Below are 13,948 nucleotides of genomic sequence, written 5' to 3'. Positions count from 1 at the left end.
TTCAATAAAACTATGAAAACCTATGAAAACCTTACTTACCTTATTAAAGCTACACAGCTTGTTGTAACTGTAGTGTTTCTACTACTATGTACATTTCAATATATAACCCTTAGAATTATTTTAATTACCTCTGGGATTTATCCCTGGGTTATAGCATTTTTGATATTTCTGTTTTTCTCATTCTACATGGCTTTGCTGAATGGTTTGCTCCAAGTGGCGTCATTTTGGGTCTCTATAAATTATATAACAAAGAATATGGTCTAGACCAACCTTTCTCAAACTAAAAACTGTGAAATACAAGATTACAGGGGGCACCAGTGGCAGCGCTCACGTCACCCTGTATGGAGGCTGTGATCCTCATGTGGGCGACTCCGGCCGGAGGCCCTTTCCCGCATGTCACCCCCCCCCCCCTCTCCTGATTTTCCACTCTATCCTCTTTCTCTCTCTCAAATAAAGGCAGAAAAGCCCGAAAAAAAATAGATAAATACAAGATTACTTTATAAAAAAATGTTTATGTCAACAGCTGTCACCGTCATTAAGGATCGATTATTGGACAGCTAAATTATGGCAAGATATACAAATATCCCCAGGGTTTTGCATGTTCTTAAATATGTAGAGTTTGACCAAACTGCTTCATGTACGCTCGTAATCTAACATTTGTCAGATTTCTCTTGACATGAAACAGTAGTGACGATAATTTATAAAGTAAAGAAGTAACCCTCTCTCATATAAATCCACACATAACATTATATACTTGATATCATATATAAAGACACAGTCTGTACTTAATGTGATACGTAACTGTCAATTTGCAGGTGTTGTTGTATTTCATCTAAATAACAATGTTTAGCTTTGGGAGCATAAGTACGCAATTAATAAACTTAGGTTGATATTTTAAGAAACCAAAAAGGTGAATGTAAACAAAATACACGCCTGTCTGTGACAACAGAGAACTTGTTAAAGCCTCTAATGAACATTTAGTGTGCAATTATCAACCTGTTGGTGTTTGTGTAAATGTAACTCAATACAAACTTCCTCACAATTTTCTTTTATGCAGTTTATTCATTAAAAAGTGTTGTCTCAGAAATGTCAGATTTAAAGATACTACCGGAGGTTAATAATTTAAAAGCCTTTCTGAACCAACTATAGAAGAATGCATAAATCATAGGGTTCACAGTAGAATTTAAGTAGCCCAACCATGCCAGAGTTTCAAACAATTCAGGGGGTGTTGAGTAATTAATGAAAGGGTCGATGATGTTGCAAACAAAAAATGGAGTCCAAAAGCACAGAAAAGACCCCATTACGATAGCCAGGGTTTTAGTGGCTTTTGTCTGGCTTATGTTGGACATTTTGACTGAGTTCACACAGCCTGCATTCTGTATGCTGCAAAACTGTTTCTGTGCAACAAGGAAAATCTTCACATAGACACCAAGCATTATTATTCCAGGCAAGTAAAAAGAAATCACTGATGAGACAGTGCTAGACGCTCCACTCTGAAACAAAACACATCCTCCTTCACATGCAACATGAGTATAATAAAACTCTTCAATACCCAAAATATTTAACTTCAGAAAAATCATTCCAAACCCTATGATAGGAGAAATACTCCAACAGATCAGAATCATGATCATAACAACATTCACAGATATTTTACTTTTGTAAAGCAGAGGTTGGCAAACAGCGTAGTATCGATCGACTGATATGAAGGACAGGTTGAGAATCGATGCTGTACACAACGTGACATCAGAACTCATATAGATTTTACAAAATAATTCACCAAAATACCAGCAAGACTCAATAGTTTGAATCATACCGGGAAACATGACTAGTATCCCTAAAAGCAGGTCAGACATAGCCAGAGAGAAAATCAGGTAATTTGTTGGAGTATGGAGCTGCTTAAAATAAGCCACTGAGAAAGTGACCAAAAGGTTTCCACACACTGTTAGAACGACTGTGATCCCTAAAATCGCATAAAGAGCAACACGTAGGTGTATGGGATAGACTGTCCTCAGACAAGAAGCATTGCTTGACTCATAGCAGAGCTCTGGCTCCATCTGTTTGAGAAAAAAAGGAAATTCAGATATAGATATATGATACAAATAAACAAACGTCACCATAGACCATACACACCATTTTGTGTACAATTTAATTGTCTTCTACTTTGTATTCCATGTTATACTGTTTTGTTACTAACACTGTGTTTAATCTATAACGCTCATTTCCATTTGTGTCAGAAATAATGAAAAAGCAGTGAGGTAAAATACTATACAAGATGCTGTGATATTGCCGCTCTTTTTTTCTTGCTTTGTGGTTCTGTCTGCTTTAATTTTCCATAATATTTTTGTAGCAGACTTTGATTGTATTATTCAAAAGTAAAAAATATAACACACAAGTTACTGCCTCCCTGGCTGCTGTAGAAGGGCTCATATACTGCTGCAATTCATCAATGCCAACAAAAGGTTACCTTTACATCTTAATTCCTTTTAGAAAATACCAAAAAGTAAACATACTTTATAATCATTGGCAGGCATTAGGAAAACTGACCTCAAATGTTGAGTAAATATTTATTGATAGAATAAGAAAAATAAACATTTTTAATATGTGTTGCTATGGCCATTGATGATAAGCAAACAAACAATTTAGAAATCTCAGCTAAACACGTAAAAAAACCCTCATTCTATTTAAATAGGCTTGCTCTTGAAATCAGTCCCACTCTTACCTTGGATAATCACCTGGACAGGATTAGCACAAGGTACAGTGATTATTGTACTTATGAGCTCACCACTATAGTCGGATGTTACATTATAAATCTAAAGGGAGTGAATTTGAACAGTCCGTCCCAGTGGACACAGCAGCAGGACTATACTGCATGAGTTGAATAACCTTTTACTGATTTATTTGTGAGACTGTTTAAAGTTCAAAACAAAGAATGTTAGAAACTGATAAAACAAACAAAAACAACATGAAATTATTAGTATCATTTTAAATATGTGTTAAGAAATGTGTAATGTATACATGTGCATTCTCACATTTACTGTGTGGTCATGATATTGTTTTACTATAAATATGACAGAACACACCATCCTTTTTTGGAAACAGAAAATGTGTGGCACACTGAAAATAAACTTACTGTCACTTTATTGTGAGTGAACACATTTCACCTTCAGCTTTCTTGGGTTTGCCCAGTGTTGGTTTACTAGTAAGATTTGGATGTAGGGCGTTGTCAGTGAAAACAGACATTACACTTAAAATGCAATGCATACTTTTATATTTCAAAAATGTCCTTTCTTCTTCTGGCCTCTACTACTGCTGCAGTGAACATTTCCTGGTCTCATCTTGTTGAGATTTCATCAGCCCTCATGAAGAGGATAGAGAACTTTAGCCATGAGAAAAATAACAATAAAAACGTTTTTTTTTTTTTTTACTACGCAGCAAAGTGTCAACTGGATTTGCGCAGTATTTTCTCCTCATGATTTATTGCAATCTTTGGTGTAATAAATCATGGTGCTTATATTACTGATAAGAGGATACATTTCTTCAACATGTAAAGAGGGAATCCTCTTGTCATGGTTTGGTTCTGTGTTTCATCTTGTTATAGTTTTCATTCTTTCCTTAGTGTTTGTTTCCTCGTGTTGATTGTTTCCCTTGTGTGTTTGAATGTTTCATAGTCTTGTGTTTACTTTAGTCTTTAGTGTGTTTCCATGTGTCCTATTTTGTAGTTTATTTAGCTTGTGTGAATAAAAGCTGTGGACCCAAACTTGGTTCAGGAATTTATTTAGTCGTTTCATATATATATGTAATGATCAAGTTTATTCCTATTGATGAAGTTAACTCAATTTTGTGCACGTTATTATATCATAAGGTTATGAATCAAGTTATTCAGTGAAAAGTGTTGTCTCAGAAATGTTAGATTTGAAGATGTAACCTGAGGCTATTAATTTAAACGCCTTTCTGAACCAACTATAGAAGAATGCATAAATCAGAGGGTTCACAGTAGAATTAAAGTAGCACATCCATGCAAGTGTTGCAAAAAATGCAGGGGGTATTGAATAACCGACATAAGGATCAATGATGACACATACAAAAAATGGAGTCCAAAAAGAAAGAAATACCCCCATTACAATAGCCAGGGTTTTAGTGGCCTTTGTCTGGCCTGTGTTTGACATTTTGACTGAGTTCACACAACCTGCTTTTTGTATGCTGTGAAACTGTCTACGTGCCACAAGATAAATCTTTAAATAAACGCCAAGCATTATTATTCCAGGCAAGTAAAAGGAAATTACTGATGAAACAGTACTAGACGCTCCACTGTGAAACAAAACACATCCTCCTTCACATACAACATGAGTATAATAAAACTCTTCAATACCCAAAATATTTAACTTCAGAAAAATCGTTCCAAAGCCTACAAGAACTGAAATACTCCAACAGATCAGGATCATGAACAAAACAACTTTGACAGATATTTTTCTTCTGTAAAGCAGAGGTTGGCAAACAGCGTAGTATCGATCGACTGAAATGGATAACAGATTGAGAATTGATGCTGTACACAACGTGACATCAGAACTAATGAAGATTTCACAAAAGAAATCACCAAAATACCAACAAGACTCAATAGTCTGAATCATAGCAGGGAGCATGACTAGTATCCCTAAAAGCAGGTCAGACATAGCCAAAGAGAAAATCAGGTAATTTGTTGGAGTATGGAGCTGCTTAAAATAAGCCACTGAGAAAGTGACCAAAAGGTTTCCACACACTGTTAGGATGATTATGACCCCTAAAATCACATAGAGGGCAACACGTAGGTGTATGGGATAGATGGTTTTCAGGCATGAATTATTTCTGGACTCAAAGCAAAGCTCTGGCTCCATCTGTTTGAAGAAACACAAGAATGAAGAATTTAGAAATAGAATGAAGTATAGAAACAACTTTTATGCTCAATAACTCTCTCTGATTTGGAAGTACATATCAGCACTGGAGAGCGTTGATATGCATTGCTTCCAAAATTTTTGACATTATTACAACACATGAAAACATCATTTTGTACAAAGGATATTTGTTCAGAACCAACACAGTTGAACTTCAGTCCTTCACTTACCTTCCATAACCAGCTGGATTGTGTGACTGACACACTTTTTAGCTTCTATGTCACAAGTCTAAGAGATCCTTGTACTACTTTTAAGGAGCTTTCCAAATAAAGTCTGAGGTTAAAATATATATTTTAGGGCGTGATCAGACATTTTTCCCAGTGGACAGGGTATGGTTCATGTGAATGGTGACGATCCCTTTGAACTTCATTTAATGGCATGTATGTGAGGTTAAACTAACTAAAAGTACGTTTTCAAACATATGCTTTAGCTAGTTCTAAAAATTACAAAAAATGATTAACTGATGTCCAATGACCCATAATGAGTCTGACAGCATTTGTGTTTTGAATGGAGTCCCAGTTTATTTTTTATAATTTTTTTTTATTTTATGTACTTCATTAATCCACTAGGGGGAAATTCTGGTTTGCACTCTGTTAGGCTTCTCATACACAGGCCTGAATCACACACATGCAAGCAGGATTTGTGAACATCTGTATATGGAGAGATGTCAGAGTGCGGCGGCTGCCCCCACTGTAAGCGCCCACCTGAGCTAGTGGGGGTTTGGTGCCTTGCTTACAGGCACCTCAGCAGTGCTAGAGAGGTGGTCTGGCACCTCTCCAGCTACCAGCAGTCCGCATCAGGACTTGAACTGGCGACCCTCTGGTTCCCAACCCAAGTCCCCTACGGACTGAGCTACTGCCGCCCCTGTTGCGTTGCGTGGATTACACGGCCTTGCCAAAGTGAATAACAATGGTTATTTTCTCTTTTGATAATGGTCTCAGATCCTGCTCTTTGGTGGTGGTTTTGTTTGTTTTTTTAATACTGTAAGCCTGAAAGAAAGGAGAAAAAAAAGTGTTGTGGCCTACTACCTCCTATTTTGTATATTAAAGTGCTTCCTGGTTTTTCTCTAGTACGTCTGTCTCTTTAGTTGTGGTTTTGGGTATGTATTGTCTATTTACAGATTTCAATATCAATGACTTGTCTGTTAGTTGTGATTTCTACTGAAAAATTGATTCCCTTTCACTATAATCATTAAAGGATTTTTTTCTCAAAATGAGGTTTCCGTACACTGTGGAGCAGAAATATTCCCTTCAGTAACACCTACATAAACTATTCATTACAGATTTCTATCTTTAAGTGTTTGATGAGGGAGCAGTTTTGTGATATATTTTCAATTGCCAAATATTTTCTTAATTTTATACTAGCAACATGGAGAAAATAGATGTTTTTATGACTCTAAATAGTATTTTCTTATGTATGGGATAGTAACATAGCCACAGTCCCTTTTTCAATTGTCTCTTTCTGTATTGTGTCAACAAAATGAAAAAATCATCTGGCTTCATCCAATTTTCAAATTTTGTTTGTTTTTTATTATATGCAAATTATGGTACATTTGAGAATTTGCATATGTCACCAAAAAATCTCATTAGCTTGAGATACACCTTTTTCTTTGGTATGATGTTACTAACCTGTGGAAGAAGTTTCATAGTTATAGCTAATAATTGATTTTTTTCTCCCAATTCTACTAAATTTACTAAGAGTGCTGGGCACAACTTTGGTCTTTAATCTCTGAAAAAAAAAAAATGTTCCACTCCATCTACAGTGGTAGACTCTTAGTATATGGATCAGGAGGGTATTAGGACCAATGAAAACTATGAGACATTTCTTTTGAAAATTGTTGTTTTTGGGGGGCTAGATTGATTTGCCTAGGATGAATGTTTTTTTTTTGTGTTTTTTTTTTTGGTTGGGAACCTATAAATTGCATTTCTTCTTGTTACTGATTACCTGGTTCAGATGGTTTTATCAAGTTGTGAACTCCAGTAGTCACTGGGATGGTTTGCAACGAAATGGAAAGGGGTTGGAATGATATTCTGCATGTCCAAGCATGAGGCCATGGTTCTTTGCCTAAAAACAAGGATTTGCTTACAAGGCGTGCAAAGTTGTTAAAATGTATGGGCTCATAATCACAAGGGAGTGTTAAATGGACAACATATTAATGCAGGTTTGGAAGTCATGTGGGCCATGTACCAACCCATTAGAGTGAAGAGGGAGTTGTCCAAGAATGTAAGTCTTTAAACCATCAGATCCTACCCTAATCTGATGTCATGAGCATTGATTACTGACTGGGTGGATCATGGATACCAGCAGCAAAAATTAGTATCCATAAGGGAAAGGAGTGAGGAGCGTCGACTCCCTTGATAAGTGTGCATCCTGATTACCCCACTTTTCTGAGATTTTCAGGGCAAGTCCAAATGGTCAATTTGGGCTCATCCCTACAGGAGACCATGGTGGAGATGGACAGAGGGAATAGATGTACCATTTGACCTACTGTCACCAATGCCCTGCCACATACATGTATCAGAGAGTGGACAGATGGATTGATGGATCTTATACACTAATATTAGGTAGTTAGCAAAAGTACTTTACAAAAATGGGAACACTGATTCAAATGCAATCATCCAAGGATCTTGTCAGAAGCCATGACTGGTACAGTCCCACATTTAATCATGCACTCATCTCTTATTGTGGCCTCTACTTTTTGGAATATCACTTAAAATCATTATTCAAAAAAACAGCAACACTCGCCATAATATTAAAGCTACATATATACTCAAAGTTGTCTAATACAAGCTTCAGTCATAGTTAATATTATTAGCTGAATATAGCACTGACCAATTAGCAGCTGAAACAGAGAAGGATGTGAAAGATATCTAGGACAGAGGCCTTTCCTATGTTTTTTTTTTATTATTATTTATTTAATTTTCATTTAACCAGGAAGAGAAACTCATTGAGATTAAAAATCTCTTTTTTTGAAGAGTGTCCTGGACATAACAAGCAGCAACACAAGAACAGAATTTCAACGAACAACAAGCAGCCAAACATAGAAATACAAAAACGAATCAAATAAATCACAAACAAATCCTTGAGCAATTGAAAGACACAAATAAACAGAACTGCTGCATAAATGGAGAAACCAGTTCTTTTTATTTGGCTCATTCATAATGCCATTTCTTGTTGCACACCTTGTGTTGTATATAAGAAATAAGTAATTTGAGTTTTCTTTTTCACAATCTTTATTTTATTGAACAAGGTACAAACTATACATGTGTTAAAACATAAACAAAATAAACTGTAAGAAGTAAACCTTCAATGCAAATGCTACTGCAAATCAGCCCAAGTAAACGCTAAATTCAAAATCCTAAAAGTACTGAGGCTCTTAAAGAAATCAATTTCATTGATTTGATGCAAATGTTAGTGTGTTCAAAGGCTGGGATTTTATCTTGACTCTATCTCTCTCATGAAATACCCTTAATCCCAAACTGGAGGCATCGTTTGACCTGACTTGAAAAACTATGGTGCTTATAATAATGACAACAGGTTGGATTTCTTCAACATGTGAAGAGGGAATCCTCTTCAATAGATGTATCAATGACATAATATATTTCATATCCAACATGATAGCAAATTACCTTCAATAGCTTTAAAACCAAAGGAGTACAAGTCTCTTATAACAACTTAAACTGATAGCATGATGCTGCTTTAACACACTCAATTGGGAGCAGCTGACAGTGATAATGTCACCCACATTCACTGACTAAATGTGACATTACTGAAAATATATATTTTTAAACTTATTTATAGCTTGTGTGATTAAAAGCTGTCAAGGATATCTTAATAAAAATCCAAAGAAAACAATGTGTACTTTTATCTTGTGGACTCAAACTTGGTTCAGGAATTTCTTTAGTCGTTACATATATATATTTTATGGGCAAGTTTATTCCTATTGATGAAGTTGACTCAATTTTGTGCACGTTATTATATCATAAGGTTATGAATCAAGTTATTCAGTGAAAAGTGTTGTCTCAGAAATGTTAGATTTGAAGATGTAACCTGAGGCTATTAATTTAAATGCCTTTCTGAACCAACTATAGAAGAATGCATAAATCAGAGGGTTCACAGTAGAATTAAAGTAGCACATCCATGCAAGTGTTGCAAAAAATGCAGGGGGTATTGAATAACCGACATAAGGATCAATGACAAAACAAACAAAAAATGGAGTCCAAAAAGAAAGAAATACCCCCATTACAATAGCCAGGGTTTTAGTGGCCTTTGTCTGGCCTGTGTTTGACATTTTGACTGAGTTCACACAACCTGCTTTTTGTATGCTATGAAACTGTTTACGTGCCACAAGATAAATCTTTAAATAAACGCCAAGCATTATTATTCCAGGCAAGTAAAAGGAAATTACTGATGAAACAGAACTAGACGCTCCACTGTGAAACAAAACACATCCTCCTTCACATACAACATGAGTATAATAAAACTCTTCAATACCCAAAATATTTAACTTCAGAAAAATCGTTCCAAAGCCTACAAGAACTGAAATACTCCAACTGAGCAGGATCATGAACAAAACAACTTTGACAGATATTTTCCTTCTGTAAAGCAGAGGTTGGCAGACAGCGTAGTATCGATCGACTGAAATGGATAACAGATTGAGAATTGATGCTGTACACAACGTGACATCAGAACTCATGTAGATTTCACAAAAGAAATCACCAAAATACCAACAAGACTCAATAGTCTGAATCATAGCAGGGAGCATGACCAGTATCCCTAAAAGCAGGTCAGACATAGCCAAAGAGAAAATCAGGTAATTTGTTGGAGTATGGAGCTGCTTAAAATAAGCCACTGAGAAAGTGACCAAAAGGTTTCCACACACTGTTAGGATGATTATGACCCCTAAAATCACATAGAGGGCAACACGTAGGTGTATGGGATAACTTGTCTTCAGGCATGAATTATTTCTGGACTCAAAGCAAAGCTCTGGCTCCATCTGTTTGAAGAAACACAAGAATGAAGAATTTAGAAATGGAATGAAGTATAGAAACAACTTTTATGCTCAATATGCATTGCTTCCAAAATTGTTGACATTATTACAACACATGAAAACATCATTTTGTACGAAGGATATTTCTTCAGAACCAACACAGTTGAACTTCAATCCTTCACTTACCTTCCATAACCAGCTGGATTGTGTGACTGACACACTTTTTAGCTTCTATGTCACAAGTCTAAGAGATCCTTGTTCTACTGAGCTTTTAAGGAACTTTTCAAATAAAGTCTGAGGTTAAATGATATTTTTTAGGGCGTGATCAGACATCCCCTGTCCACATTCTCCCAGTGGACAGCGTAATGTACAGGTGGATGGTGACTATCCCTTTATATGTGAGGTTAAACTGAAAGTAAGTTTTAAAAGGTAAGCTTTGGCTAGTTTTAAAAATGACTAAAAAGAATCACTGATATCCAATGACTCTTCATGAGTATAAGCATTTGTGGTATTAAAGGAGTCCCAGTTTTTTTGCGTTCTGTTTGAAACTAGTTTTTCAAACTATTGTTTCTGGTTAAAGAAAGGCATATGAGTGTTCACAAAACTCCAACATGAGGACACAACATCATACCTTTCTAACCATCCATTGGTTAGCTGGCTGATCCAAGGTCAGATAAGATATTTAATAACTTCATTTACTTTCGCATATCTCAATCGACAGATGTACCCTGAAAACTTCCAAAGGAAAGTGCCAGGTCATACCTTGATGTGATAATCAAACATGAAACGGCTCCTTTAGTTGAGACATAGCCATGGCTTCAACCCCCTTCTGGATGTCTGAGAACCTTCTTATACCTTGACCTGTTACTGAGGCTCAGCTGACTACCCCGTGGAGGTATTTAGTGTTGGTCTCTTGTACTTATTCTTTGGTAACACCAAACGGCAATGACCATTGGTGGAGTCCAGAACATAGATCCAGTGGTAATTTTAAAAACCTAGTCTTACAGTTATTCACCCTCTGTGATTCATTAAACGCCAACATTGTCAAACCAATTTGCCTAGTCTTTTGATAGAGAACTATCAATTTGATAGAGAACTCAGATACTGGGACCTGGTGAATACAGTGACTCACTGCTAGCCAAGAGAAATAAACCTTTTTCATTCAACAACCATGGTCTCTCACTCAGAGGTATCAACTGTCTTTCCAAAAACAACACTGTGTAAGTGCCTGCTTGAGGTGGACAAAGCCAAAGCAACCATGTTCTCTTTCAAAAGAAGAGTTCAATTTATCAAGACTATTCCATGCTAGTTTCCCGCTGCACTAAAGACCACACCAACAAACTTCCTTCGTAGTCTGTTACCAAACACTGCATGGGTATTCACTTTCTTTAGTGAAACTGTAACCTCATTTCTGGACTAAATTTGTCAGGAATAACCTGCAAAAAATAAATGTGTACTTGACTCAGTGATCAGCCTATGTCTTTCAGAAGGGACATCAGAAAGGCTGAGTGAAATATCATGTAGAAGACCCTGAAAAAGTTCTCGCATGACTTCTCTGCCCTTTTTAAAAGAAAGCTCCAGTTTTCTACATCCCTTAACATCAATAAATGTGTTCATTAAATGATCAATCTTTCTTCAGTGAAGCAAACTTAAACATAATTTGGGAGTGTTTTAGCTTTCATATGAGGCATTTCTAAAACCAATTAATGAATTAAAAGTCAGGTTATAAGCTGTTGTTTCTACAAAATGGATGAGCGACAAGACTTTTGTCAGGGACTGTACAGCATCTGTGTACTGTTGCATTTTGTGGGAATTTAAATGTGCCATTATACGACCAATAGAGGTTTATCTTCCCCTTTCTATACAAATGCACCTTATTGTAAAAAACAAACAAACATTTAAAGCAGCATATAAAGGATTTAATTCGAAAACCTCCTGATTATTAAATATGACCTCAAATTATTATTATGAAGTAGGGATGTAACAGTTCATAGGGGTCGTACCTCGATTTTGGGGTCACGTTTTGGTAAAAATTCAGTTCAATAGGAAAGAGGCAACAAATAGACCTGGATGCATATTTCATGGTTCTTGTTTGTTTTGCAATGAAAGGCCTGACCCCGTAGAACTGATAGGAACGAAGCAGGAGGTCTCATAGCTCCACCGTGCCACGTCACTGCAGTATGTAACTTTTATTCTTCTTTGTGTGTTTTGTTGTTTTTACTTCTTCTCTTTTATTGGTTGTTAAACAGTGGATAGCAGATGTTTACAAGCAGATTACAGCTCCCTGGAGTGTGAATACTGCTCCATATGATTGCCTTTTATTTGGTTCAGGACGAATACAAAAACCGTTATAGGCCTTATTATCAAGTGTTAAATCCTTTAAGCAAGGTTTTCGGCTCAAACGAGAGCTCAACCTGGCACACAAGTGCATCTGGGCTGTCTGGGCAGAAGGGGATAAGTGTTTTGTTTTCTGGATAAGCTGATGTGGTTAAATTAGTTGATCTGCAGACAGATCAATAATACATGTCATAACAGGCATGAGTAGGGCTCTTTGAGGTATCAGATCGAATCCAATCGGCCTACTGTATACGTCTTCCTGTTTCAAAAGTAACTTGAGAACTTGAATGCTACACAAAGTAAAGACCGGGGGTTGCTTCCCAATCAGAGATCATGTTACTTCGAATTGTTTTCAAACTTGTTTGTGTCTCGTGTATTGGAAACAGCCAATTATCAAAAGTCTAAATGTGTTTGTGATGTAACAATAAACACAACATAAACATTCATTAAAGGTGTGAATAATGGTCTAGTGAGGGCTCAGCTGATGTCATCCTCTCAAGACTTTTCACACCTCCAAGTACAGGGAACTCATTAACATCTGTAGCAACTGCACGTTCCCCCCAGGGAGCTCATTTTCCAAAGGGTATGACTGTGGCAATAATCACATTATTTTATGTCAAACAAATAAGTGGCATGTCACTTGAGACCAAAACATAATTGCTGGGACAACAAACATGACATGCTACATTCTTAATAAAGTAAATGAATCATAATTAACCACAGCCAATGTGACAGAATCAATCATTAGTTATGTTGTGAACTTCGCTAACCGTTCACATACACAACCCCTAATTTCCCATTTGAGAAAATGTTTATGTGCAGAAAAAAGCATTGACTTTTGTTACTGATTGTTCAGCATATAGTCTGTTTATCTTGTTTAAATCTACTTGTGGCCTTATTGGCCCTTAAATAAGGATATATTTCCTCCATTAGACAACATTTTTTGTTGGATACAAGGAATCCATGGGTTGATTGTCAGTCCAAAGTTGTCTTTAAACCTCCCTGTTCATACGTTAACTGAATGAAAAAAATGTCATTTAGTTTCCCTTCTCATAAACTTATGGGTTTTTTTTGTTTTGTTTTATAAATACTTGAATCTTAATCATGGTCGTTTGATTTTAAAACACTACTGGAGTGAAAGGAAACTGTCACAGCATGGCTGCATTAATCCAGTAGTGGATAGTGGTGACACTGGATTACTTTTGCATTTTGAAAAGCCAACATGTAAAAGTATGTTTTGAGGCAGAGGGGAAAGACTTGACTAAGGGAAGAAAGCTGCTCAGCAACAGAGGGGACTTGATTGCAAAGGCTCGACCACCCTGAAGTTTCTCATGAAAACAAGGGAGAGTCAGAAGGCCCATGTCTGAAGATCTATTAGGGGCCTGGTGGTTGTTAAAGGTCTAAGGAGGTCACTTAAAGAAGAGGGTGTCAATTCTCTTTCATGCTAGAAATTGTGTTTCTCCAACACCTCGATTTAAAACATAATAACAAGGGGAGCAAACTCCTTGCTGCTGCTTTTATTAACTAAACTAACTTTCGCCATAGCCTGAATGTCTTTAAGCCGATTTGTTCTGCCTCCTTTTGCGCTCCATTTACAAAATCCTGCTGGCCCCAGGTATCAGACTTTCTTAAAATGGAGTTTAAAAAAAAAAAAAACATACACCAAAATTCAGACCCCTAAGTACAGATTTTA

The 13,948-nt window shown here is 36.4% G+C and overlaps 3 protein-coding genes across 3 annotated transcripts; all 3 read right to left on the bottom strand.

Annotated features, from left to right (window-relative positions):
* Positions 1-1,058: 1,058 nt before the first annotated feature.
* LOC306830774 (trace amine-associated receptor 1-like) lies at positions 1,059-2,054 on the bottom strand (the record flags this gene model as incomplete). The annotated part of the gene is made up of 1 exon (XM_079354453.1): positions 1,059-2,054. One exon carries the CDS (start codon positions 2,052-2,054, stop codon positions 1,059-1,061), a length of 996 nt encoding a protein of 331 aa, XP_079210579.1.
* Positions 2,055-3,874: 1,820 nt separating this feature from the next.
* LOC306830775 (trace amine-associated receptor 1-like) lies at positions 3,875-4,871 on the bottom strand (the record flags this gene model as incomplete). Its single annotated transcript, XM_079354454.1, has 1 exon — positions 3,875-4,871. One exon carries the CDS (start codon positions 4,869-4,871, stop codon positions 3,876-3,878), a length of 996 nt encoding a protein of 331 aa, XP_079210580.1. The 3' UTR covers position 3,875.
* A 3,979-nt stretch (positions 4,872-8,850) lies between these two features.
* On the bottom strand, positions 8,851-9,924 carry LOC306830653 (trace amine-associated receptor 1-like; the record flags this gene model as incomplete). The annotated part of the gene is made up of 1 exon (XM_079354245.1): positions 8,851-9,924. The coding sequence occupies one exon, from the start codon at positions 9,922-9,924 to the stop codon at positions 8,929-8,931; it is 996 nt and encodes a 331-aa protein (XP_079210371.1). The 3' UTR covers positions 8,851-8,928.
* Positions 9,925-13,948: the final 4,024 nt, after the last annotated feature.

The sequence above is a fragment of the Symphodus melops genome (genome assembly GCF_947650265.1).
Source record: "Symphodus melops genome assembly, chromosome: 10".
Classification (NCBI taxonomy): Eukaryota; Metazoa; Chordata; class Actinopteri; order Labriformes; family Labridae; genus Symphodus; species Symphodus melops.
Note: the sequence above shows the minus strand (reverse complement) of the source record. Positions and strands in the feature narration are given on the sequence as shown.